The sequence below is a fragment of the Ambystoma mexicanum genome, chromosome 1p (genome assembly GCF_040938575.1).
Source record: "Ambystoma mexicanum isolate Mex_15411 chromosome 1p, UKY_AmexF1_1, whole genome shotgun sequence".
Classification (NCBI taxonomy): Eukaryota; Metazoa; Chordata; class Amphibia; order Caudata; family Ambystomatidae; genus Ambystoma; species Ambystoma mexicanum.
Window position 1 is genome coordinate 1,492,262,376 of NC_090921.1, and position 27,905 is coordinate 1,492,290,280.

Sequence of the window (27,905 nt, forward strand, 5' to 3'; positions counted from 1 at the left end):
CAAAGGAACTGGAACTTCCCTGATGACCCCTCAGATGGGGGGTCATCAGGGAAGTTACAGTGACTGACAGAGTGCCAGCCAGCCTCAGCGACCCTGTGGCTGGCTGGCACTTCTGTCCACTTGCCTAACGTTACACTGGCGGGCGCATCGCCCGTCGCGGCTGCGGCCATGGCGGAATAATGCGTCCTGCCATGGCGTGGTAGGACCGGGGGACCCCGGCTCAGCCCCACATTTTGGAGACTGGCGGGGCCCAGCCCCGGCAGGCCCCGGCCCACTTAAAGCACTGGGCCTAGAGACCCAAGCTACTCCCAACTGATGAGGCCCAACAAGGCTGAAACATGTCTGGGGATGCTTGTGAGACGTGCAGAAGGGATGTGGTGTAGCAGTTCGGGCTGTACTCCCCCTTTTGGGGTGGGACCAAGCCTGATTTGCATATGGTGTTTTCCCTTATGTAATGGCTTGGCAGGCGAAGAACGAATGTCTGGAGGGTTGCCAAGCGCAATGCCAGAGGTTAAGATGAATTCTAAACCTTCCAGCCATCACCTCTTTGTTTTTGCCTTTTTCTTTCATGGGACACCTTCCTTGACAAAAGAGTGGTAGGACCAAGTGCCTTAAGGCGAGTCTGCTGCTGCGCCATCTCAGGTGTATTTCCGGTATATCCTGTGTCACCTCCTGCTGTTGCCATGTATTTGAGACTCTTCTACTCAGAGTGCCCAGCTGTGGCTAGCCAGGCCTAAAACAGACACACATTCCATGTGCACCAACTAATCCTCGGCTGAATTCTTCATTACAAGCACTGTGGGAACTTGTCCCTCGACGTGAGTTATTGTTAAGTAGTTGGCTACTTCTGTGGGGGAGACCCTTGGGTCGGTGAGTAGTGGAGTTTCGAGGTCCCCCTACTGTTAATCTCTGTTGCATGTAATGGTCGTTGTGCTCCCTCTTTATCCAACTCTTCCTGGCTTGCCGCTTCTCGATCCCTGGCCTGGAAGGTTCTTAGCAGGCCCTGTCTGCTTGCCCATTGGGTAGGGTAACATGAGAGCTTACCTTTCTCCCCTGCCTCCTTCCTCCCCAATCATAACGGATCCTACGGGATTTGGCTCTATTCTTTGCTCATGGAGAGATTTCATTAACTGCTTAAACTCCTTAAAAGTTACTTATAAAGGGTCTTAACTGAACTGAAATATTTTTCCGTGGTGCTTCATAAAGCTCAAGTTTTTAGATCAAAGAGTGCATTTTTTGGATGTACTTTAAAAAAAGTATTTAATATAATCACTGCAGTTAACTGCGTGTCTAGGAAAACATGGTATTAGAATAATCACTGATGGTTATGTTGTTTATTTACCTATTCAGGCACTATACTGTAATTACCTATTGGCTCTTTGATCACGTTTCGTATAATGTTCTAACCCCTTTCTTCCCTCCTTTTAAGACTTGGGTCTAGGACGTCCTTGATGGGCTACAATCATAAAGTATATTTGAGTGAAACCGAATCAATGACTTATCCCTTTGTTTTTTGCTATATACTCGCTTTAGTAGTACATGTTCAAGTACTTATTAGATAACTGTTATACAATAACAAATGTATGCATATTGTAGCAACATATTTTGTGCTATATTTTATTGTGTATTTGTGTATGCCAAGTGCTCTAGATAAGATTTGGAAGTAGGAGTATTGTACTCACTATTTTTTAAAGTGGGGAGTAAAAATGAAAATCCAATTCTCAATGGGAGTATTTTATAAACAACTAGTAAAAATGATTTCACTTGAAAACGGAAATGTTTTTGTAATAATTATTTCTTTGCAATTAGTTATTCATGCACTTTAAAAGATATGTTTACTTCTTCTGATCAGGCAGTATTAATAGTAGTTTCTTCCTGTGGTACTGCATGCATTTTGGTCCAAACATAGCCATTGAGCTGTGTGGGTGAAAGCAGGGGCGCACAAGATTCTAACTGTATTTCCTATTTTTATTGGGAATATTTGCCTGTTTCTATGGAGTAAAAGTGCCTGGTTACACCCCTTATTTGTAGGGCTGTATATACCACAAATTGTGCTTTGGTACTAGCGCATCCTCTCCTAAGAGTGAAGTCCGACTGCATTGCAATATTACCAATTGAGGGAGCCTTGGTCTAACGTGGAGGACACCCTTTTCTTAAACTTAAGAAATATCTATACCCCATAACAGAGAGCTTTCAGAATTACTAATGTAAAAGCAATGCATAATGTTTCTGTGCCAGTCTACCAAGTTCAAAACTGCTATAACTAGGCATGTTACTTGCATAGGAAAACACATGGTACATTTTAAGGTATCCCTCCTATAGCCACCCGAGAAGCTTAAGGTTTCTCAGGGGGACATATTACACAGAGTACCACCACCCTTAGCGAGGCATTGGGTGAGGACTAGTTCAGGAAGAAAAAAATGCCTGGGGTTCACTTCAGAACACAAGCTCAGGACATCTGTTTTCCAGTGTTTTCCCTAATACTTCTTCAGATGCAGAAGAGCTGTTGCACAACCTGAATATTTGCACTGCAATGAGGTTGTACCTCCACTGCAATATGCACATGTGACCCTTTTAGGAAAGAATTGGTGCAGTCCAACTGGTATGGCACCACACAAGACTTACCTCTTGGTATTGGGTAACCCACCTTTTAATGCAGGCCTGTACTACACAGGTTGGTAGTGTGACTGAGCAGCCAGGTTTAACTGAAGAGGGGTAATGTGAGCTGTAGAGGTGTACTAGGAAATCAGTAAATACAAGTGTCAAATCAAACACTTAAACACTTAAAGTTATATAATACATTATTTATTTATACACAAAGATATTTAAAGCATTCTTTAAAAAGCAGTAATTAGTTGCAACATTAATTCCAAGTTAGGATTGAATTCAAAAAGTGAACCATAAAGCAGGTGAGTAATTCATTCATATGTTACACATCGTCCAGCACCCAGGTGACATCATTTGAGGTCAGTATAGCATTTATATAGTATCACCTTTGCAATATTGAGTTTTCAAGGAAGCAACTGTTATAAGAACAGTTGGATTCTCCCAAAGGGATGCAGGCAGTCTATTATCTCAGCATTAAAGTGTTCAATATTTAAAACCTGTGAGGGAACAAGCACTGCCAAAGCCAATAGAATCAGAAGGAGGCCTTTAGGGCGCAAGGACAGCCAAAGTCAATGGGCAAAGTCAAAGTTCTGATGCTCTTCTTCTTAGAAATATGTAATTGGACAAAAAAGAAATCGCAGCAACTCAAGAGGAGTCACCTTTGGAAAGAACAAGCTGTAAAGCCAATGCAGGTAAGTTGAGGTCAACTTAGTGTACGTTTAAATCGCACTCCCCAAGATAGGAAGCACCCCAAATCGCAAAAGGATAAAATACCCCAAGCCTCACAGTACCTTTGAAATGAAGAAGCTGTTCCAGCTGGTTGCCTTCACGGTGCAATGCAGTAGACCCTTGTTCCTGGTCCTTGGTTGTGGTGACGAAAGGGTGGACGTCTACACTCGGGAGAGGGACTCGGCAGCAATGGATTTCCGTCAACTCAGCATCTTTGTGGTTGTAGCACCTTTTTCTCAGCGCCTCAGAAGAACGAAAAGCTCTGGTTAGGATTTCATTGATCCCTTGGTCCTGGACTCTGGCTACGGCACTCTGGATGCAGATTTCTTGCTTCTGTAGGGTCCTCTGGATGCCCACGAAATTCTGTCCAGATTCAGACTTCGGAAGACAATCTGTAGAGGAGGTCCCAGAATGGCCTGCACTCCAACCACCCATTTTGAAGTACCAGGAACGTACACACCAAGATATGTGACGTATGATGAGCAAATAAACCAGCAGAGAGTCGCACTACAGCTCTGCCCAGTGCCCATCAGAAGAGCAATATCTGTTGAAGTGCCAATAATCAGACAACCATGGGCAATACAGTATCCATTGAGACAACTGTACCAGGAGCTGACTCGAAATGAAGACTACTTTCAAACTGTCCCAGAAGAGAACCAAAGGGCCTTAATCGAAGGCAAATGATGACGACACAAGGGCCCGGACAGACATACAGTTGAACGAAATGACAACCAAAAGATGACAATTGACTTAGAAGAAAAGGCGATGTTGAAAAATAAAGAAACATGACCATAAAGCGTGATGGAAATATGCAACTAAGCGAACGCCTGTAAATAGGCTTGGAACGCAAGAAGCTAAGGAAACAGTACTGCTTGCTATGCTTAGTAGAAGAATAGAGCGGCAAGCGCCAACTATATATCTACCTCAATAAAGCACATTATATAAGTGCAAAGTCACTTTATACAAAAAGCAGAATCAACCCAGGTTGCTAGGGGTCAAACAAGCCAGGATTCGTATACCAGCACAAATCCAGACGAAAAGAGCAGAATCGAAACTTAGCAAGAAGAGCTCATGCCTGGGAATTCGAGGTCAACCCAAGGAAGAGAGGAGAGCGGCAACTCCGAAGAATCAAAACTTAAGAGCATAGCAGCCTGCCCGGTGAAGGTCAAGATAAGGAGGCCCAGGCAGGTGGCAAGGCTGAAGGGAGAATCCAATACGCAAATAGAAGGAAAATTAAGCAGATCCACGGCGTACTAACACGTGACCAGCCAGGCGCGGAGAGGTACCAACATCTGATGTCACCCAAAACCAGAGGATGCCATAACTTTTCCTGATAAGCTACAGTTTCGAGGCCATCCTCTGCCAACTAATTGACACATAGCCCTAAAAGTACTGTTTGATGGAAGGGAGGCAGGGTGAATCTTGGGGCATACCGCATCTGGACGATCATTCTGCATGCTGCTAATTAAAGTGGAGATTTATGCCTAGGGGTGTAACCAACCCAACCACAATGGACCAAATAATCTAGGGTCCTATAGCTAGAAGAACCAATGAGACGTCATACTTTTAGTGACGTCTGGCACGAGTGATGTAGAGGGATGGGTGTAAACGCCCACCCGATAAGTTATCCAATCCTCACACTCTGGTAAACATATACAGATATAGCACCTATATTAAAGTTACCTTTTCCAACCAATAGAATTACATGACAAACATTTGAGTGTTACACGTTAATGATGACGAGTTTTAGGTATAAAAGTTATTGTTTGCATGAAGTTCGGGGAAGTTGAAGTGAGACAGGGGATTGCATCACTGTTGATTTCCATGTTTCCCCGTTTTTTGTACTTGTCATTAAAGGGACTTCTTTTTGCCAAACCATTGAGTTGTCCTTATTGATTGGTGTTGGAGTAAGAGAATCCCGCACCCCATCCACCTCAAGGTGCAGCTATCTCGTCCTAAATTACTTGAGGGTGAGCTCTGATCCTATGGGCCCGTCGGAGGTCACTCCGCCCTCGTGTACACTTCGTAGCGGAGAGGATGGTTTTGACCATCAATTATTGATTATTGATTAAAGTAAGACACCTATTGACTGTTGACACAAAGTAACTCTAGGTCTTCGGCAATATCACAAGTCCTTTGCCATTCGGCTGAGTAGACTGTGAAGCTTCCCGTGGACAATGATAGTTTAAATTGATCCAAAAACTGCAGTGGGCCTGAAGGGACCCGTTTTAAAAACATAACCCTTCCATTCCTACGGGCAGCGGAACAGGTGAAAGACTGAAGGAGGCGGTAACGGAGGCGGTGATCCCGAGGGTCCAGAGAGGAAAGATGCGAGTGGTGAGTGAAACAAAAAATGGAATACTTTGGCAAATGTCATAGGCATTAGAACAAGTAAGGGAAAAGGTAACGGAGGGAGGTGGGAAAAACAAAATAGTCAGAAGTAGAGAAGACTGTGTATATATATAAGGGGATAATGACTCGAGAATAATTGAATAAATAGCGAATACCGGGGTAGACATCCGAGAAGAGAGAGAATACCGGAGTAGACAGCCGAGAAGAGGGAGAATGCCGGGGTGACAACCGAGAAGAGAGAGGATACCAGGGCGGAAACCTGAGAAGGAGAGAGGATATGCCTCATTCCTGCACTTTAATATAGCGGTCAGAAGAAACGTGAACTCAGAGCCCCACATAATAGGGGACGACTAAGCTACCACCACATTTAAAGACGTCGTGAATGGAGTTCGTTTAAACTCCATGTCGGGGTACAAATTAGAGGCAGAGGTATTTGTGTCCAGCTGGTGTCTGTCTAGTCTGTCAAGTGTCTGTCGTACGTGTTCTGTTGTGTGTCACATGTAAGGAATTTTGTTGTTTGTTCGTTTAGAACTGATTAGGATTTTATGCGATTCTATAGTCAAGAGGGACTCGCACACAAATTGATGTTTTGAGTAAATTGGTGATATAAATGTTTTGGCAGGAAAATTGGATTGGAGCTTGCAGTGTTTGATGCTCGCTCATATTGTTGACAGTGTTAAAGCTACATGAGAGCATTGAAAAGTGATGTATACGAGGAAAATAGACCAGATTTAAGCATGGAAGAAATGACACCATTAGCACACTTATGTAAGCAACTGCCGAAACATGCACCAAACCTTAAGAAATATAGCACTGAGTGGGTTAAGGGTACCGCCCACAAGATGTTCAAGCTATGACCACAAAATGGGTCCTTATCATATGCTGTAAGACCGCTTTAGACGACTTACCTGCATGCCACATATACAGGCAAGAAGCTAGAGAAACGCCTTGTGGTTCTAGAACTTTGGAAAATGTTCGAACAGTCGAAGGAGGAAGAGCCACCTGCAGACTGAATATTAAATGTATGCACGGAGGGGGGGTGAGACGCCTACCGCGCCACCTGCTCCGCCTGAAAAAGAAACCGAGGGAAGTAAGCCTGAGGGACTCTACCCATTAAGGGAGCTTAAAGCAGCTACAGGGTACAGCAACCCCGCAAATGAGTCACCTACATAGAAGTAGTGACGAAAATCGAGGGAAGGATCAGGTCCGGAATCCTACCTCCGCAGTCCCGAGGGACAAGGAGAGACGCGATGATGAAAGGAAGGATCAGGTACAGGCAAGTGCATCTCTCGATAAGGAGAGAGAGGGAAAGAAATGGAAAGGAAGTGAAGACAGAACTGATGAGATAGCATTCGCAAAAGATGAATGGATGGGAGGACAAATATTATTGAAGCTCGGTGGAAAAGGAAGTGATGACGTTGGACCTAAAGAGAGGGTAGATGAGGCACAGAGAAAGGAGAAAGAAAAGGAGTTAAGGGATGAAAGGATAAGAAGGAAAGATAGGCGGAGGCGAGAACAGCTATATTGCGAAGAGCAAGAAAAACAGCTTGATCGCAAACCGAGAGCAGCCAGTGACCACGACAGACAGAAACAGCAAAGGTTAGAAGAAGAGCAACGGGTATGTGAGAAAAGAATAAGGAGATGAAGGGATGAGGAAGTTCGAAGGGCAGATGAACGTAGTCATGAAAGAAGGTAAGAAGATAAGGTCAGAGAAGAGGCGAGGAAACGCAAAGAATTTGATGATGATATTGAAAGTAAGCGTAGACAGAGGGCAAGTTAAAGAAAACCCGATCCAGTTGTAGACTGGGAAGACATTGAAGAATTTTTTCCTGAGTACGACCAGGGCAAATATGGAAGATGACTTTGACACCAGAAGCATTGGGGAAACGATCGATAAGATATATGATGAAATGGGGCTAGAGCAAATATCCCAAGGAGAAGGGGAAGACGAGCGCTTGGAAAGCACTCCGCTGTATGACACTGAGGATGTCACCTGAAGTAGTGGGAGCAGGAAACTGTCCCTGGACACATTAGAAATCAGTAAAAATCAATGATGACACAAGGAGTTGCGTGAATTGGGAACGATCAATGTCCGACTCCGGAGAGGAGACGGAGTGCGAGACAAATGAAGAAGGTAGACGGCGCGAAAAGCGGCTTCCAAGGGGAAAAGGGATACGATGGTCAGGCGCTAGCGAGTCCGCACCGGGGACATCAGAGTCTGTCACACAGTCTGACCGGCATGAAGGAGCACCTCATGGTCAGAGGGGGGTGTCGTCACCGCCCTATCTAGACATACTAAGAACATTGCCAGGTAGAGGGCGATGCAGGAATATTACCCCTGCGATAGATAGAACTATGAGAGAAGAGAAGGAGGGCTGCGCATTCCAGTTTCCGCTACTAGAAAAGGGGGAGCAAGACCACAATATATTCCATGGCCACACATGGATGGAGAAAACCTGAAAAATAAGCTTCCAATGCTGACATCGGGAGCCCGGAAGTGGATACATGAGTTAGAAAAAATGACGGGGGGAGTCACGCTCGCAATAGGGGACATTAAAGGTCTCCTGATCGCCATACTAGATGAGAGAGCAGACGATGTGTGGACACGGGCAGGGTACCCTGGTGTAACCACAATCAACACTGCACACGATGGTGCGCCATTTAACAATTGCAGAGCAGCAGTATGGAAAGCGTTGCGGGTACTTTACCCAGACACTTCCGATATGGTAGCTATGATGACTCGAAAAATGAAGGAGTCAGAAGATCCGTTAATTTATATCCAGAATTTCCAAAACGCGTGGATACTCGAAACACATGAATCTTGGACGAAATCTATACCAGTGTTTTACCACATATTGTGCCAAGGGTTGCCAGAACCAGTGCAGGAACAGCTCAAGAAATTGGTAGGAGTTGAGGCTAAACCTTGGGCTGAAACTTGACTATCGCACATTACTGTAGATTGTTGCAAGAAAAAAATTGAAAAAAGGAGGCAACTCGAAAGGGTGAGGAAGCAAGGCTGGTACAAAAGAAATGATCAAAGTATGCTCTTGAAGGAGCCATGCTAACTAACCCAGCTGAACAGAACATGCAACAGTTGGCTAATGCACAGAAGAACAACCATGGTAACGTTGGACTGTACCCGAGGGGAAGAGGATTTAGAGGAAGAGGATGGCAGAGTAATCAAGGAGATTTCCAAAGTAATCAAGGAGGCTTTCAAAATGTGCAATTGGGCAACCCAGATATGTCAAATGGACAAATATTGTTGTGTGGAATGACAGGGAATTTGGCGCGCACGTGCAGAAGCCAAAACGCGTGGCAGAACAGCCAAGGAATGGGAGCAGGCACGGCGAATCCACCTGCGATCCCACAACAGGGTAGTGCGCAGAATCGCACGGTGCAGCAGCAAGCTCCATGCGTGCAGCAAGGTGCGCAACAAGGGGTTCAACCACCGAACATGGAAAATTTGCCACAAGGACAATCCCAACAGGCACCACAACAAACTTTTTAGGGCACAAACGCTGGAAGAGGAGGCAACCCTGGGAATGGAGAAAATCCACAAGTGTACAGTGTACCAACCTTATATATAAATTAGGACAGCTCACTGGGAACCCTGACGTGCTCTATCCTTTCAGTGACACCAGACCCTAATAGGGAACCTAGGGAGTATGTCGTCATGGGGCTAAAGAATATTCCTTAGTTGACAGGGGTGCAACACGCTCGTGCATACGTGAAGGCAAGTTTTCCTTGTCCGGCGAGGCCATAGATACTCAGAGTTTTACAGGAGTTCATAGTTGAGTTCCCTTTACGGACGCACTCCCAGTCTCCGTAGGAGAATGCGAAATGAATGTGCCTTTGTTGTATTCGCGTCATACCCCAGTAAACATTTTGGGCGAGACTTAATGACAAACTTGAACATGACAATCTCGTTCACAGAGGGGGGCATAGTCTGCTCCACTCCAGGAATGCATTATTCAAACGTGTGCAAAATGATTAGAGCATATTCAGGAGACATAGCCATGAGAGCTATACCGCTGGAGCCAGAAATGTTTGCATATGGCATGCGTGTACTTATGGCTGGAGGGCCAGGCCTTGCAAGCAAGGTCATGAGAACCCCTGATGAGTTCTTATTCAGACCAAGAATACCTATGCATGAAGAGGGGGGACAAGTATTTCCCTTGATGATACATGCTGCAGCAGTGCGAGGGGAAAATGACATTGGTCGAAGGCAACGATGATGAAGGCAGACAATGGTGCGCGATTATCGCCATTGAAGAAGGGTATCGAGTGACGGATGTCACCGATGACGATCTGTTTGAAGAACAACCAGACTCAGAAGAGACAAGGGTGGAAGTGAGTCATCTTTTGGGTAAAAATGATCAAAAGAGAAGTGCCTCAGAGAATGATGTTGGCTCTGAAACGTCCAGAATACTTTGATGACGACATGGCCCAGGTGCCCGTCTCAGTATGGACTACAGGACCCTACGACGTAGGCCTCCTGAATGGGGTGGGAGAAGTGAGAATTAAACTGAAACCAGGAGCAATTTTACCGAGAGCTCGACAATATCCCATGTCTAGAGAGGCAGATGAAGGGACCGCAAAGACAATTTCCGCCATGATGGACCAGGGCCATCCTAGTGATGTCAGAGTCACAATGTAATACAGTGATTTATCCTTTCAAGAAATAAAAGGGAGGGTCTTGGCGTTTAATCCAAGATTTAAGAGCATTAAACAATATTGTTGAAGCCGAGTTCCCTCTAGTCCCTAACCCGTCTACAATCCTATGTAATATACCCATCGAGGCAAAATATTTCATGGTGATTGACTTGAAAAACGCCTTTTTCTGAATCCTGTTGCACCGTGACTCACAAGATCTGATGTCATTTACGTTCAGGCAAATGCGTCTGAAAAGCAAGAGGTTGCCACAGGGGTACTATGAGTCCCCGTCCATTTTCAACAGAGTCCTACAGATGGACCTAAGCAATATTGCATTAGAAAGTGTCGTCCTGCAGTATGTGGACGACATCTTAATCTGCAGTACTACAGAGGAGCAATGTAGGAGCGATTTCTGTTCAGCTATTGACTATACTGGCTGAGAAAGGTTATAAGATTGACAGGGAAAAACTACAATATTGGCAACAGGAGGTGCTATACATAGGCCAGCTGATCTCGCATGAAGGAAAGAAGGTGACCCCAGAAAGGGCTGAAGCCATATTGAACACGGCTAAACCACACGCAATAAAGCAAATGCAGAGCTTTCTAGGCCTGTGCAACTTTGTTAGAGCATGGGTTTTCGATTACAGCTCATATACCAAGCCCTTGCTCCAGGTCCTAAAGAAGGCCCAGGTGACAAAGGAAAAGATCGAATGGTCTGAAGCGATTGGAAAAAGGGTTTGCAGAACTCAAGAGAGCGATTTGTACGGCTCCAGTTCTCGGGATTCCCAATTATGCAGAGGAATTCTATCTGTTTTCACACACAGATGGCAGCGTTATGACGGCAGTACTCGCTCCAAAAACCTTTTTTATTTTTTTTATTGTGTTATAGTTCAAAAAGAAAAAGAACTTTTCACAAAATAGACATAATAATAAACATAATAACATAGTAACAAACCAACACAATAGACATATACATTCAATTCAGCAGCAATTACAAATTGAATTGAATATATTAAAAAAAAGAATTCAATCATAGAATACTATATACAATAAAAATACAGAGTCAGGCATTTTCCACAACAACTCCAAATAAAAAGCCTAACCATCAGCATTCTCAGACTCATAAGCATTTTTACCTCTTCTTCAAATTTACATAAGCGTTCCTTGGCCACTTTCCATATCTGTGTGACGGCAATAATCAGATAATTACTCCGCCCAGAGAGAGAGCGCAACCAAAAGTTTTCATTTTCAATATCATTACATTCCCGATCTAGTTTGGCAAAATATTTCTCATAGGTAGAGCTCATTGAATAGCAGCAGGTAAGAACATGTCTTACAGTTTCCACCTTGTCATTCATTGCACAAAGTCTACATATCCTTTTTTCCTTTGATAGATCCATCAATGCTCCGCGAACCCCCAGGACATTAAGTCTAATATCCATGAAGATTCCGCGATTAACCTGTGATGGCATAAAAAGGACATATCTTTGAGGTTCTTTATAACTAAAAGGCATAATTACAAAAGTATGTAAAGAACTCCTAGCAGAAACCTTATCATGGCTAGTCACCCAGTCCCACTTTTCAATGACATTTTTTAAGGATTTTAACACCACACCTTCACCATGTTCCCATTTAGGTGTCCAGCAGATTTTTTCAAACAATTGTAAATTGAGTTTTTTAAATGTATTAAGAGCCTCCATTTTACCCTCCTCCAAACCTTCCTTAAGGATATATAGGAGAGTTCCAGGATGTCCAAATTTAATTTTTATATAGAGTTTGGCCCTATTCTGTTCAATTTGGGTGGCCAAGGAAATCAGCCCTACTTCCAAGCGAACCGCCTGTATAGATGTATAATTATTCAGACCCAACAGTCTGCGCCATATGATACCTTCAGTGGTATCAGCCCAAACAGCCCAATCCGCAAAAGAGGTCTCCAATGCATACAGAAACATGGGCACAAGTTTTTGTTTATATATATATATATATATATATTGATAATTCCAAGCAGGCTGTATCCGGCCGTTTTTTTTAAAAAGGACATAACTGCTGTGAGTGTGGCCATAACTTTAGCTCTTTTGTTCTGTTGTACCATCTTATTGAGAGTCCCTCTATCACCGCAGAGCTCATAACCCAGATATTTGTAGGAATTAACTTTCCTGATCACACCCAAAGAACAAGGTATTCCCAACTTCTTACAGCTATTCAGACCCACCGCCATGAACTGGGTTTTGCCAAGGTTGATAGTGAGACCATTAGCTTTCGCATACTCACTTACAGCATTGGCACTGTTACAGATGCCACTATGTGTTATCGAAGATAACGATATCATCCGCATAACATATCCAACCAATTTTATGTGAACCAATTCTAGGAAAGGCATTCATCTTAGCTTTGAATATTCCACCAAAATCTGCCTTAAATAGGTTGTAAAGAGTAGGTGCCAGTGTGCAACCCTGTCTGACCCCTTTAGCAATGGCAACAGGTTCAGACAGAGAACCCTCATTGTCAATACGTATCCTGGCCTTACTATCATATATCATTTTACAGACATATAAGAGATGAGATGTCACTGAAGGAGAGCCAATACATGACTGTGCAAACTATGAAGAAGACTATGATGAAATCCCCAGGGTGAAAGAAAATGACCTGGCGGGAGGGGAGATAGTTTCCATTGCCGGTTCTTCGAGAATCGATCAAGAAGACCGACAAAGATATACAGGCGTTGTTGTAATGAAACACATAGCAAACTGAGAATTTCGAGTACTCGTCAGTGCATGAATGCCATCTCATTACTCGGCACAGGCTGCAGAGTTTTTTTTTCTTTTTTTTTAAATCTGTTTTTATTGTTTACATTGTGCCAATAACGTGTTTACTCAACAAAACAACAGAGCAGTTACACCCACCCCACCCTCCGTCCCTCCCCCTATCCCAACTGTCCGGACCAAAAAGTAATACACCACAAGTTTCAGCTCTGTGATTGTTGTGAGTCATTTGTGTCGTCGCCAGAGGAGCCTTCAGCATTAGGGTTGAACATTGTAACAATTAGCGCCACCCATTGTAGTAGGTCGTCTGAGGTGTCCTGTCTTTGTTGACTCTGGGCCATCTCCCAGGCCGCAGTTTCGGCATTTGTCCATTTGCGAAGGTCTTCCCACCATGTTGCCAAGCAGGGGGCCTGTGGGCGCTTCCAGTTCATGGCGATGCGTCTTTTTGCCAGTATATACATTAGGTCTTTTAGTTTGAGTGGTCTATTCTTGTTACTTCTGGGGTATCTGCCGAGGATACATGCTTTTGGCGTGTGGACCTCCAGGGTGATGTTCGCCTCGGCCACCTTGGCTTTGACCTGAGCCCAGAAGGACTGTATGGTGGGGCATCCCCAGAACATATGTGTCATCTCTGCGTGGGGTTTGTTGCATTTGGGGCATCCCGTCCTCACGGCTCCACTAAATCTGGAAATGTCTGGTGTGAGGTACGCTCTGTTCGTAATGTAGAATTGAATGAGTTGGAACCTGGCATTCCTGGATACCTTCTTGTGGTATACCATGATGGCCTCCCACTCTTTGTCTTCAAACTGTAAGCCAAATTCCTGTTCCCACTTTTCCTTACACTTAAGGCTTTGTTGGGTGACGCTGTCTAGCAGTGTATCATATATTCTGGAGGTCTCATGGCCCCCCTCCGCTGCCCCGAGCAGGCTCTCAATGCTTTTGTGTCCGGTGTACAAGTTCTCCATTGTGGGCCAGCGAACTGCTAGTCTCTTGATCACTGCATTGTGCAGTAAGAACTGTCCCGCGTGGATTCCAGAGGCTTCATGTAGCTCAGTGAAACTTAAGATTCCTTGGTCGTCCACCAGGTCGCCCAGGGTGGCGATTCCGCTAGGTTCCCAAATGTGTCTTATTATCCTTTGACTTCCCGGTCAGTTAGTCATGATGGCAGCTATCGGGAGCTGTGGGGAGTAGGGGTCCGGAAGCATTGCGGCCTTGCAGGCCCTTTTCCATATCTGGATACCTAGAAGGATCAGGTGCGAGTGTGGTTGTTTGGTTCTAGGTTCAGTCCACAGCAGATCCCTGAGTAGCAGTTGCGTGACTCCTGGCTGCAGCAGGCGAGTGTCTGTTGTGGCCTCGTCGGCCATCCATTGTATCACGTGCTTCAATTGTCCAGCTAGGTAATACAGTTCGAAGTTAGGCACCCTGAGGCCCCCTTTGTCATACGGTCTCTGCATTGTTTCCAGGGCGACTCTGCGCCTCCCGTCTTGCCACAGAAATGTCCTGCACAGCTTGTGTAGTTCATTGAAGAATTGTCGTGGTATGTTATATGGTACGTTGGTGAAGAAGTAGAGAAGTCTGGGTAGCGCCACCATTTTTAGTAGACCACTCTGCCCGCCACCGATAGCGGCAACCTGCTCCAGAACTCCATTGATTTTGCCAGTCCTTCCTTTGCCCTAACTGTATTCAGAGCGTGCTCTGTCTTGGGGTCTCTGTGCACCCTAATGCCCAGCTACTTAAAGGAGGAGGGTTCCCATTTCAGGGCTAGTTTGGGGAGCTTTCCGGCCGCTTCTCCGCTCAAGGCGGCTAGGGGGAACAGGCAGGATTTGTTCTGATTGATCTGGATCCCCGTATATCTGTGGAATCTGCCTAAAGTTTCTAGTATGTAGGGCAGTATGTGAGCAGTGTTCGTAAGATAGAGGAGCATGTCGTCGGCATACATAGAAATCACGTGGTTCTCCCCGTCTACCACTATGCCCCCATCTCCATATTCTTGTCTTAGGTATGCTGCCACTGGTTCTATAGCCATAATGTACAGCATGGGTGATAGGGGGCATCCTTGCCTAGTTCCCCGGGACAGCCTCCATTTGTCTGAGAAAGTGTTGTTGGTGCGTACTCTGGCCTCAGGGTTGGTGTAGATGAGTGTGACCCACTTAATGTAGCTAGGCCCTATCCCCATCTTGGACATGGTAGCCAGGAGCCATTTCCAGCGCACTGAGTCGAACGCTTTGGAGGCGTCCAAAGACGCCACTGCGCATTGCGTCTGTCTGCCTTCGGTGCTGTGGATGACGTGGTGCAGTCTGCGTAGGTTTTCCGTGATGGTTCTGCCAGGCACATATGCCGTCTGGTCTTGGTGGATCAGGGTCGGGATGACTCTATGCAACCTCATGGCCAGTATTGCCGTGAGTACCTTACTGTCTGTGTTTAGTAAGGACAGGGGCCTATATGAGCCGCACTCTCCGCCATCTTTGTCAGGTTTTAAGAGTGGTATGATGATCGCCTCCCTCATGGTGCTAGGTAGTTGGCCTGTTTCTTATGCCTCGTTGAACACTTGAGAGAGTAACAAGGCTAGTTCGTCTTCATAGGCCTTGTAGAACTCGCCTGGGAGTCCATCCGGGCCCGGTGCCTTCCCAGAGGGAAGCGTTCTAATAACAACTGCAACCTCTTCAGGGGTTATTGGTCCTTCCAGGCATTCTGCGGTGTGTTCCTCAAGATGTGGTAGCCTAATGATGTCCAGTACGTCCTCTATTTCAGTGTCTGTAGGCGGTGGGGTGTCAGTGTAGAGGGCCTGGTAATACCCAGCAAATGCGTGGTTTATGGCAGCTTGTGAGTGCGTGACTGTGCCGTTATCATCGCGTATACGGCAGATGGGTGTTCTGGGGGTCGCTAGTAGCTTGCCCGGTTTATCACCGAGGGCGTGGTTTCTCAGTGTATTTGGTGTAGCTGAGTTTTCCGAGGGCCTCCCAGTGTTGTAGGCAGGCCTTCTTTAGTTCGATTATTCTGGGTAAGTGGGCTGGGTCTGAGGAGGCTATGGATTCTAATTGCTTCAGCTCTTCTTCGGCGCTAGCTAACTTAGCTGTGATGGATTTTTGGGCTCCCCCTGTGATGGCTATCATTTCCCCTCTGATCACTACTTTGTAAGCTTCCCATGCCGTGCGGACGTGCTGGACACTGTCCATGTTCGTCTGCCAATAGTTTGCCGTGCATTGTCTGATCTGTTCCTGAAATGCCTTATCCAACAGTGCTTCGCCTCTGAGTCTCCATGTGGGAATGGGGGGTCGGGGTGCCATTATTGTCCAGGAGGTAACTATGGAGGAATAGCACTCCGATAGCACTCTAGCCAGGTATTGCGTGTCCTCGAATGTGTCTAAGTGTTCTTCGCTCACCAATAAACTGTCAATTCTAGTGTGTACCGCATGTGGGGGTGAGTAAAAGGAGTAGACTCTGCCCTCTGGGTGCTGAGCCCTCCAGAGGTCTTGTAGGGCGTATTGGTGTAAGAGGGCATTCAATATTTTAGCGGGAGGGGAGGGGCGGGTATGTTTACAATCCGATCTGTCCATGCATGGATCAAGGGTGCAGTTGTGATCCCCCCCCCCATATGAGCGTGCCGTCTCTATCCGGACTGAGCCGGGTGTATAACGAACGGAAGAAGACCGTTGCGTCGTGGTTGGGGGCATAAGTGTTCACTAGGCAGAATTCTCTGCCTTCAATGGTGCCTCTGAGCAAGGCCATCCTACCTTCGTTATCGATGTTAGTGTTTGTTAGGTTGATGGGAATGGAGGGGGCGATCCATATCAGAACTCCCCGTGCATAGTTGGAATACGTGGTGCCTATCAGGGTTCCTCTCCAACTCTTAGCCAATGCTGCTAGCTTCTGTGCATTCAGGTGGGTCTCCTGTAATAAGGCAATTCCTATCTTGTGGCGGTTAAGGAAGGTATGGACTCTGTGCTGTTTAATGTAGCTGTTCAGGCCCCTGACGTTCCATGACATGACTTTGACTATGTTATTCATGAGTTTGGCGTGTGTGTGGGTATGTGGGTGGGCTGCATAGTGGTGTCGCCCTCTGGCCTGTCTGTATGCGGTTCAGTGGCTTGTTCTGGCAGGAGCCCCTGCTGACTCTAGATCGGATTGGTGATGTGTGGTGATCAAGGTGGTCCTGGACTTCCCCTTTAACTAACTGAGACGGGATTTCAACAGGCGGGTTCCCATCCCTATGAACAGTGAACTTGGCGTTAGCCGTTAACAGACCTAGTCTAGCAGGGTTCCCCCCGTTCTGACATCCCCGTTTCCGCTCCATTAGACCTACGGTCTCTTGGTGCCCTACGGGCAGGTTAGTCACCCAAAGAGATTCTGGGGTGCGGGCCAATCCCCTTGGTAGTGTCCGATACCACGCGGTGCCATTCGGTCAGCTCCAAGACACTCAATGGTGCCACAATCTGCAAGTTGAGGTTACTTCACGTGCTTTCTAATAAGGAGGTTTCATTAGGCTTCCCTGGGGGTGCCGTTTTCTCGTGTTTTCCGTTGCCTTCCGTCTATGTCAGGAATCTGCTCCCTATCCATCCATTCGTTTATTTCTGCCGGTGATTCAAAGAGGTGTGTTCTATTGTTACGAATGACCTTTAGTCTGGCCGGGTACAGTAGCATGTATCGCAAGCCTGCATCTTTCAATCTGGCCTTAATATGGGCGTATTGAGCTCTACTCCTCTGAACCTGGAGGGTATAGTCCGGGTAGATTGCGATTTTGGCGGAGCCAAATTCTATGCGGCCCCCAGTCCGTGAGTGGGCTAGGATAGTCTCTCTATCTTTATAATTGAGGACTTTGGCAATTATCGGCCTTGGCGGATTCCCAGGTGGGGGGCGTTTAGTGAGAGATCTGTGCGCCCTTTCGATGGTGAACCCCTGAGACAATTTCCCGGCTCCGACCCCCTGCAGCAGCAGGTTCTCGATGAAGTTCGTGGGGTCATTTCCTTCTGTTCCCTCCGGCAGTCCAATGATCCTGATGTTGTTGCGGCGCGCCCGCCCTTCCGCCTCGTCCGCCCTGTCTTCGAGGTTCTTTACTTTTTGGGCTAGGGCGTCTACCTCTCTCAAGAGGTGGGTTTTGGCTTCAGTGTTTTCCTTTACCTGGGACTCTAAAGCTTCTGTTCTGCCTGCAATGGAGCGCACATCTTGTCTCAGTAGATTTAAATCAATGGCCACGGCATCTATTTTGCCCTTCATGGTTTTTTGGAGCGCCAGATGGCTTCCAGTAGTTGCGAGTTCGCAGGTTTGGGGGGCCCCTCTTCCGAGGACGCCGAGGTTGTGACAGCGGCATCCGGCTTGGAGGCACCTGTGGCTGCAAATGCCTCCATTGTTGTCTGCCTGTGCTTGTTCCTGGCGCCTTTTACGGACATCTCTTGTGCAGGCGAGCTTGGAATGGTTGCCAGCGGTGCCGGGAGTCGGGGTCAGGAGTGTGCACTGTGGCGCCGCCCAAGAGCGCGTGGCCGTGCAGTTCAATTCAGTGCAAATGTGTGCACTGTGGTGCCTATCGCAGTGGTCTCTGTGGGGGCACCGGCGAGCGGCGATCCTAGAGTGCTGGGGGGGTTGCGGTTCCGGCGGGCCCTTGATGCCGGAGCACAAATCTAGCCTCCACGACCAGCACCTCGGCCACAAGCTCAGCCGGCAGCAGGGTGCGGCCCCTCCCCGGGGTGGTGTCGTGGGCTCACACAGTTGGGCCGGTCACGAGTTGAATGTCCCCCCTGCCCCACTTCCACTCCGTACCTCGCAGTGTGGTGTCGCCTTCGGGCGCATCCGGTCTTCGGGTCCAGGCCTTTCGATGTGTGCCTCCACCGTCGGCGCTGCGGGCCACGCACCGGGGAGGCTCTTGGAGGCGGACACAGTCCTTGGCCGCCGGGCGGCAGGGTCAGCAGTTCCCCGGACAGCCGTAGCCTGGGGCAAGCCTCCTCTTCTGCTCTGTTCTGCGGAGCGGTGCAGCGCTGGTCTCCTCCGCCGTCAGCAGGCAGCCGCCATTTTCGGGCGCGCACTCTCCACCAAAACCACGGCGTTTCTCCTCGTTGGAAGCGCGCACCGGTCTCGGACCACCGTCGGAAGGTCAGCAGACGGTACTGAGGCGATCTCTGGGTTGCAGATATAGTTTAAATCAAGTTAGATGCAGATTGTGGGCAAATTGATGGGCGCATCGGCGGAGCTGCAACGAAGCACGGCTTTCTCACATGGCGGTTGGCCACGCCCCCAGGCTGCAGAGTTATTGGCGTTGATACTCGCCATTGGGAATCACGCAGACCAGGAAGTAACGGTGTACAGTGACTCCGCCCATGTGACGTGCACAGTGCACGCAGGATTGGCGCGCTGGAAAAGGAGGGGCTACCTCCGAGGAGAAGGCACGCCAGTGCAGCACGCAACCTTATTGGACAGGCTGATTAAGGCACTAAAGCTCCCAGTGGGCATAGCGGTCGTAAAATGCGCCGCCCACACGAAAGGGACAGATTTCGTGTCACGCGGAAATCACGCGGCAGACACAGAAGCCAAGCATATGGCATCCAAAAGTGAAACAGTCGTGGAAGTGGTGTGCACCTATGAGAGAATGATGGTGGCACAAACCACGCCTGAAGCCTACAGCAATCTGGGACAGACACAACTAATGGAGCTTCAAGGGGAGGCACCACAGGACGAGAAGAACTTGTGGAAATGTCGAGGGTGTTCTTTAAACCCTCGGATGGATTGTGGCAACAAGACAGCACTGGTAAACCAGTAATGTATGTAGCCCTACTAAAAATAGCATAGGAACAGCTAACTACCCTATACACATGTCAAAAGAAAATCTAGCAGCAACGCTCACGGAACAGACTGGTTTATACCGAATTTAGCAGAGCATGTTGAATTCTTTATGGTGAACTGCATAATCTACCAGCAATTCACCGCTGGGCACAAAGTAGTGAGAGGAGTCATCCCCCAGCCAAATGGGCCTTTTCAGCATCTGCATGTCGATTACGTCGACATGATTAAAGTATGCAACGGGTACAGATACTTAATTGTAGTGGTGTGTCCATTCTCTAGATGGATAGAAGCAGGTCCATGTACACACCCAGACTCTACCTGTGCAGCCAAATTCCTAGTGAGGGAAGTGTTCCCTAGGTGGGGGGTGTGCGAAGTCATGAGATCAGATAATGGGGCTCATTTTGTAAATACAGTCTTTGAACAGATTATCTTGTCGCTTGGTATAAAGCACAAGTTCTTGTCGGTGTATCATCCAGAAGGGAATGGTATTTGGGAGAGGATCAACGGCTTGTTAAAGGAAAGGATAGCCAAGCTGAAGCTTACTCTTAAGAAGGGATGGTTGCACTGCCTTCCACTGGCATTGTATGCTCTTCGGAACCAACCAGGCTCTGACCATCATCTTACACCGCACAAGATAGTCACAGGAAGGAGAATGAATACTCCCCTAACCCTTCGAGACAGAGCTAGATGTGATGCCCAGCCAACCACAGAGGTCCTGGGATCCGAAATGCAAAGATACCTGAACTGCATGACATCCAGCCTTACTGTAATTTCAGACCAGCTGCAGCGATGACGAAAAGGGTGCAGCGAAACACAAAACACAGAGGGGGGCGCTGCAACAGACCCAGCTCAAGGTCTACGTGTTCCACTCGTTTTCACTGGAGATGCTGTATTGGTGAAGAACCATATGAGGAAAAGGTGGGATGAGCCAAGATTCAATGGTCCTTTCATCGTGGAGGACTGCACTCCATCAGCCATGAAACTGCAGGGCAGGAGAGCATGGATTTTTCTCAATGACATTAAGCCCTATATCGGAGAAAGCCCTCTAGCTGCACCCCACTGCGAAGAGACCACAGACAACGGGGAAGAACCTCAGCACGTGTAGACGAGATCCATGACGAGGAAGAAGGACGCATGAGCAGCAAAGCAAAGACAAAAAAGAACCTTTTGAAAGTTGTGGCTTAAAGTGGACATTCCCTCTAAGCAAAAATAGGGATAAGGACATAAAACGGACACTCTGTGCATCTTAGTTGCAGTGTGATGAAGAAAATTGCGCATGTAAGCCACAGCACGTTTGTTAACACGAACTGTTGAACCAAGTCACACTTAAGCACTTATTAAGGAAAAGACTGTAACAAACGTTGATCAAGGACTTTTATAGTGAGAGTGAAATACAGTATCCTGAATCATCCAGCACCAAGACTTTTTGCACAAAATGCAAAGGCAGATGCCTATGACGTATACCAGGCACCATAAAACAGTAAGGAACATAGAAAATCATAGACAGGAAAACATGAGTGAGTGAGAAAAAGGTCCCACTCACTCAGGAGTAAAAATTAAAAAGACCTCAGTCCAGCAAAAGAGCTGGGGGGACTGTCTCTAATGTTAAAGGGAATTGGAAATTCTCCCCAACAAGCCCTCTGATCCATTGTTTGTTATGGGAACATGAAGACAGGTAAACGGACTACAAAAAGTGCCATTCAGTAGTGGGTTGTTGCCTGCACAAATGAATGTTAGTTAGAAGGTTATTATTATTATAAACCTGTTTTTATTGAATTGAAGGATAAATCCATAAATTATCTCATACAGTAAGAAATCAATACTGTGGGGAGGTGGAGTAAGGAGCCGGGCATAGGGGTGGCATGTTTCAACAAAGCTTTAAGATTTGAAGAAAAATTACCTACCTCTCGCTATCTCTGAATGGTTATCCCTACCTATACTAATAACTCGGGTGTTCATCGTCAGGATGTTTATTCAAATAAAAAATGTCTGTCCCTTGTCCAAAAACTGCTCTTACTAGTCTACAGAAAAGGTTCAGCATACAAGTGAAGAATAGTACCAGGAGAATGAATCCCTTCTCTTGGTAAACTGGCTCAGTCTTTATCGCTTTTCCAGCAATCCTTTGCTTTAGCTTTTGGTTCAACAAAAAAAGCGTGGTCAGGAGAATGACTCCTTTTTGCTGACTCACCTTTCACAGCCTTGCGGGCTGTCTAGGGATATTCAAAAGCAATAGTCTTCAAATGACTCTTTACCTCTTCCCAAGGGTTTCTGAAAGCTTGTTTTACAGTTTCAGTAATTCTTCTCAGTCTTATGATGTTGTGAAGATTACCTCCAGACAGCTCTTGTTGTCTAATCTACTCTTTAATCCTATTTGGATTATCACTGGGACGAGGAAGACTCCTCCTGATGCACACCTGATTTTGGAATCCTGAACTAGCCCTACTTTGACTCATGAGGTTCTCTTGGCTTTTAGTTCTCTGATTATTACTATTGTGATGAGGGGGATTACTACTGAGTTTCTCTGCACTCTAGATTTGCCCTAACCCCTTACCGGGTCTCCCGCTATTCCCATTAGGTTGTATCGGGACTGCATCGGCGGTTCTTTCTGGGGAGTTGGGCTGCTTTGAATAATTTCGACGTGTCCTTCTTTCTTCACTCCGCTCCCTGCTTCGTCCTTACAGCTCTACGGACACTTAGGCCACAATGCTCTGGCACAGTTGCAGGACCATATGGTCCACCTCCTCAAGGTCAACGCCACTGCGGGTTTCTTTCCATCTCTTCAGTTGGTCAGGAAGTTGACTTCCGACATTGTTCTCTGCTGACTGTTCCTCTGTATCCCCGGTATTGAGGATTAGTGTCCTTGCAGCTGTGCGTTCTCAGGTTCGAACTTGCTGGGCTGGCTTCACACCGGCTGCTCTCTTTTCTTCCTCATCCTTTCTCACTTTTTATTTCCTGGGGCTGGTTCCTCCCCAGCACAGAGGTCAAATCCTTCTTTGTAGATATTGAGATGGTCTTTATGCTTCCTTGGGGACAACTTTTCTCAGTACTATATCCAATCAGTCTGTTAATACTCTGCAGACCTCTCTTGTTCTTCGTTGTTTGGGGCATATTGATTTGTGGATCTTAAGACAAATTAAGCCTTGCCATAACAGCCAGTGTTTTTAGGGATTTCTGACAAGCACGTGGTCACAAGGGAAACTGTGTTTGGGAGTTCATTCATGGAACGGGAGTTCTTATCCCCATGAGGGGAGTCTCTGCCTGTGAGGTCCAGCTTTCCAGAACCCTAGGGGTACTATTGGGTAGCGGCCTCACTGTTCTTGTCTCGGGGAGAAAGGCGCCCCCTGAGGAGAAGTGACGTGATCCCATGAATCAGGTTGACAGAGTTTAGGAGACCACCCTAGTTATGGTGAACAGGGAGAACTCCTGGGAGATTAGCCAAACCAATTAAGATAGGATGGATTGTGGTCAAGGCTAAGACTGAGAGTTGAGTGGAGTTAGGGCGCCACAATGAGTCCACGCAATGAAGCAATCAAGGATTCCAATTTAGACAGGAAGTATAAAAATTACTATATTATTGGCCAAAGAACACACTAAAAAATGAATAGAGCAGGTAATGTTATCACACAATACCAATAATATAAAAAATATACAGTCAATGCAAAGTAAATAGTTCATCCCCCCCACCCCAAATAATACCTGAAAGGGAAGGTAAGTAAATAACTATTGCACCACCAGTCCACAGGGATAGGAACGCTAACGTGTAAAGTCCAACTCTAAATTGATTGGAACCTTGTGGCCAAAAGTTCACAAAATTCTCAAATAGTTTTAGGAGTTAGGAAAAAGTTAGGGAAATGTTCCAGTGGATGTGAAAATCAGTCCAGAAGACTGTCCAAAGACTTTACTAGTGTATATAAAATTTTTTCCTATCTTTTGGAGGACTTTTGGACAAGTGTTGCCAAAGCCAAGAGTTATAAAACAAATCAAAGTAATTCACATACCTACTTCACATCACTTGAAAAGGGTGGTGATGGCGGCACCAGTAAGTATCATTACTACTCAGCACCTGCACTCTGATTTTTCCCCAGACTTGGCATGTTGTTTGGGGTCCTTGGTTTTCCCGCCATTGGTCTGGTCGAAGATGCCCAGGAGCTCCGGGTGCAAGAGAAGTTCTGGTCAGGCCCAGGAGCAGAATGTAACCCTTTCCAGTGGACAAATGCAGCAGGAACCAATGCAGGACTCTTCCGGACAATCTACCAGATGCGGAAACTCCGGCTCCAGCGACAGTCACTGATGCACAGCGACAGTAAGCGTCTCAGTAGTCAGGGTCAAGGAAAGCATTCCAGTTCTGGACTCCTTGATGCTGGAACATTAAAACTTTCCAGGAAGATGATTTATGGGACTAGCTGGAGACCCCCGAAGTTCGGACGAAAAGGTGGAACGGTGACACTTCTGTCACGGTAGCCCAAAATGGAGTTGATCAGCCCACCGGTTGACCCAGGGATAATTCCGAAGGCTCCAAACTGCAGGGCCACGAGAAGACTTCGAGACTGGTTGGTCCCACCAGTCCAAAGGGTTGAAGCACTGGTGAGGGTCTTCTGAGATCAGTAGCCAGACAGGGCTCAACCAGGACAGCAGCAATAGTTGGTTGCCAGGCCTCTTCAGGACTGGTCCACGGGTCTTCCTTCGTCTGCACAGCTACACAGGATACTTGACTCCTCTTCAGATATACTGGAATTGCTGCAGGCCTCCTCTTATCCTAAATGCAGGTGCTCATAGACACTCAGCCCAACCAATAGAAGATCTGTCCCACACACACCCCTGCAGTGGTCAATCAGGGACCACCATGGGTGAAACTCATGAATACACTCCAGACATCCTGCAACTAGTTTGTGGATTGGGATAATAAGCCAATCGCTACCCACTCCCTGGCTTCCAACACACATGGCCTGCAGTAGTCAGCGAAAAACACTGCTTTCACAGGCAAATGCATGACCAAAAAAGGAAATTCCTGAGCTGGCAAGGCAGGAAGAAAGCTGAAGGACAACATAGCCAAAGAACAATAAACTGTGTGACACAGCCATGTTAGGACACTAGCCACAGTTGGCGTTAAATGTGAGCGGGCTAACAAAAATATAGTAAAAATGTAACTGCTGCCACCACCTTGTCTTTTAGCACATTTAAAAGTAACCAAAAATCCGTCCAGCGTAGGTCTAGGGTGTACAAATGTATCCCCATTGCTCTGCATTGTCAGATGCATTGTGGAAATGAAAAAGTTACCCAAAACCGATAAAATGTAAAAAGAAAAAGGGAAGCAGTTTCCTAAAACTGACAGTCTGACGGACTGGTCAGATTCCCAATAACAAATTAGTAACAGGCCAGTGGAGTGAACCTGAAGGCTTCAATTCACTGTAAAAAGTCAGGAAAAGGTGTGAAATGTTGCTCAGAGAACTTTCCTAACCACTTGCAATTCAGGCATGCTGTACTGAAAAATGATTTTTTCTTTCATTCTTAAGGTATTCCTCATCCCAATGCAGTTCTTGGGTAATCTGCCAAAGTAAGGAGGAAAGCATGAGTCAATTACTCCTCTACCTATAGTCTCCTATCGTCCAAATGGCCTGTCACCGTTCCACCAGTTGCATGTTAGATGGCGCCAAATATAAGCCTAGACTGGCAAAAAGGATGAGCAAGCAAGGCTAGTGATGCGTGAGGGGTGGAGCATGCACACCACAGCGTTATGGCTTTTCAAAGAATGGCTGTGATTGCTCCAGTTGCAGCCTGGGGGACAAATGTTCTTAACGGTCTGGAATAATGGAGACAGGACTAAGAGAGAGAATACGTTGTACTGTCTCCTCTATACTCCCACCTCCAAAGGGTCATAAAGACTGCTTGATATAGTATACAAGTGATCTGCATCTAAAACGGATTCAAAAAGAAAATGCTGAATCCTGCTTAACCGTAGAGGTATTCTTGCTGCCTCTCTTTTAGAGTGACTTGCAACTCTTTTTCCTAAAAGATTGGGTTCATTAGTAAATTTAAAATTTCTGAAATAAATGTACCATTTTATGTAGTATTATTATGTGATCATCATCAGTTGTACTTTTATATAGATGTGGGTTTTTTCTTTTTTTTCGATGTTTTAAAAAAATCGTATTCTTTCAGAATGCAGTACAAGAATATTGGCTTAAAATGCAGTCTGCACATGGCCTCTACTTGCAGGAGCACTGTGGTAGAAAGACAGCATTGAGTATTGTTACTGTTATGCCAATGCCGATCCCTATATTTCAAACGTATGGAAAAATGAAATGTTCAGAATAAACTTGTAGAATAGAAAATATTCAGAGCAGCGACATCTAAAATGGCAAGCTGCAAAATACTGTTATTGGTAATATTCACAAAATGCGTTCCTCCCGGCGACGACAGCGCTGCATTGCAACCAGTTCAAATCCTGATTTGAGCTTGGTGGTGGTGGTTCAAGGAGTTCCAGAATCAGCACCTGGAGCGATTTTAAACGATAGCTGTGAAAGGGAGTTGGCTGGCATGAAAGAAAATTACAGATAGTAAGTAATTTGTTGTTCTTCAGCATCCCTTGTTTTATTATTTTAAATTATGAGAAGGTAGTTCTCTTTGTATCTTAGGTTACAATGTTTGCTTTGTTTAACCAAATGTCGTGGGTATCTTTTTTTCTTCACATTCTTATTTTCAAATAAGTTCATGTTTGAATGCAAAATGTTTGTCACCCAAACAGTATACTACCATCTATAAAAGACACTTGGATATACTTCAAGAATGTTAGTTAAATGTGTCTAATCAGAGAGCAGGTCTTTACTTTTTTACAAGGCTGATGGCCTTCTTTTAGACTTCTTCCACGATGAGTTTTCAAGGTTAAGACAGCAACACGTATATATTTGTCTTTCACACGAAAAATAAAACTGAAGCTGTGACCAAGGAGGCTGAGATGGCTCAAAAAGTATGTTTTGTGGATTACAAGAATATAAAGGGAGTTACAAACGTTGGTACTGGTTGACAGTGGATGGCATAGTTTACTGCACATGTACTCCCAAGGATGCTTTAGCTCTCTTTAATCTCCTGTGAAAATGTGATGTTGGGTTTCCATCTCCTTTTCGCTACTTTATTAGCCATTGATTGCCGAGTCTTTTCAGAAGAGGAATCCAAGTTGTTGAAGAGGGCATCCCTTCAATGTGTTGTGAATAGATGATCTATAGTATATACGTCCTCCTTACACTGCAGGTTTGGGCACCAAAGATGGTACATTGGGCCTTTGTCGAAAGTGCCAGGGCACCGGTGTGAAGGTGGAAGTACAAATGTTGGGGCCAGGGATGATCCAGCAGATGCAGACCATATGCGCAGACTGCCAAGGGCAAGGAGAATGGATCGGGCCTCGAGATCGATGCCGAGGATGCAATGGGCGCAAAGTTACCCGAGAGAAGAAAATATTGAGTGTCCACATAGATAAAGGTAAGATTATCATTGATATGTGAAATCTAATACTACAATTGAAGGAAGCAAATAAACCTGAAGTGATTTTACAGTAAGCTAGTACCCTAAGTTTAAATCTACTTTCTTAAAATGTCTTCTTTGATAGTGTAAACAATGAGCAAATGTGAAGACTCCAGTAAGAGTCACCATAGCAGAGAGTTCATGAATGCTGTGTTCACAGCGGCAGCTAAATGTCGAGATGATACTGTGAAGGAGTGTACCTCCACGCACTCCAAACAACAGGTTAAGAGCATTAATGCATCACCTACAATAAGTCTGGAATTGAACGTAGAATAACTCCCATTAGATAAGAGTGGGAAGGAGAAATGTCAGAACGAAAAAACTGCACAAATTGATTGTCTACAGCAATTAGGTTTATCTACTGAGGAGGATGTTTTTATGGATGGCCCTGGTGTTGTGAGATTAATCAGAGGCAGTAGCACATGTATTAAATTACCGGTGGAGTGCCTCAGGTTACTATTACTGAATAATAGGTCCCTATTAAAACATGCAGTAGAAGTGGCATCATACATC

General features: G+C 46.1%; 1 protein-coding gene across 7 annotated transcripts in view; it reads left to right on the forward strand.

The window, feature by feature from the left end:
- LOC138456334 (dnaJ homolog subfamily A member 1-like) overlaps positions 1 to 27,905 on the forward strand; it is a 972,900-nt gene that overhangs the window by 865,431 nt on the left and 79,564 nt on the right. For all 7 annotated transcript variants that reach the window (XM_069607170.1, XM_069607171.1, XM_069607168.1 and 4 more), the window contains one exon: positions 27,123 to 27,350. In XM_069607170.1, the coding sequence (XP_069463271.1) occupies positions 27,123 to 27,350 (228 nt within the window). The remainder of the gene's footprint in view (positions 1 to 27,122; positions 27,351 to 27,905) is intronic.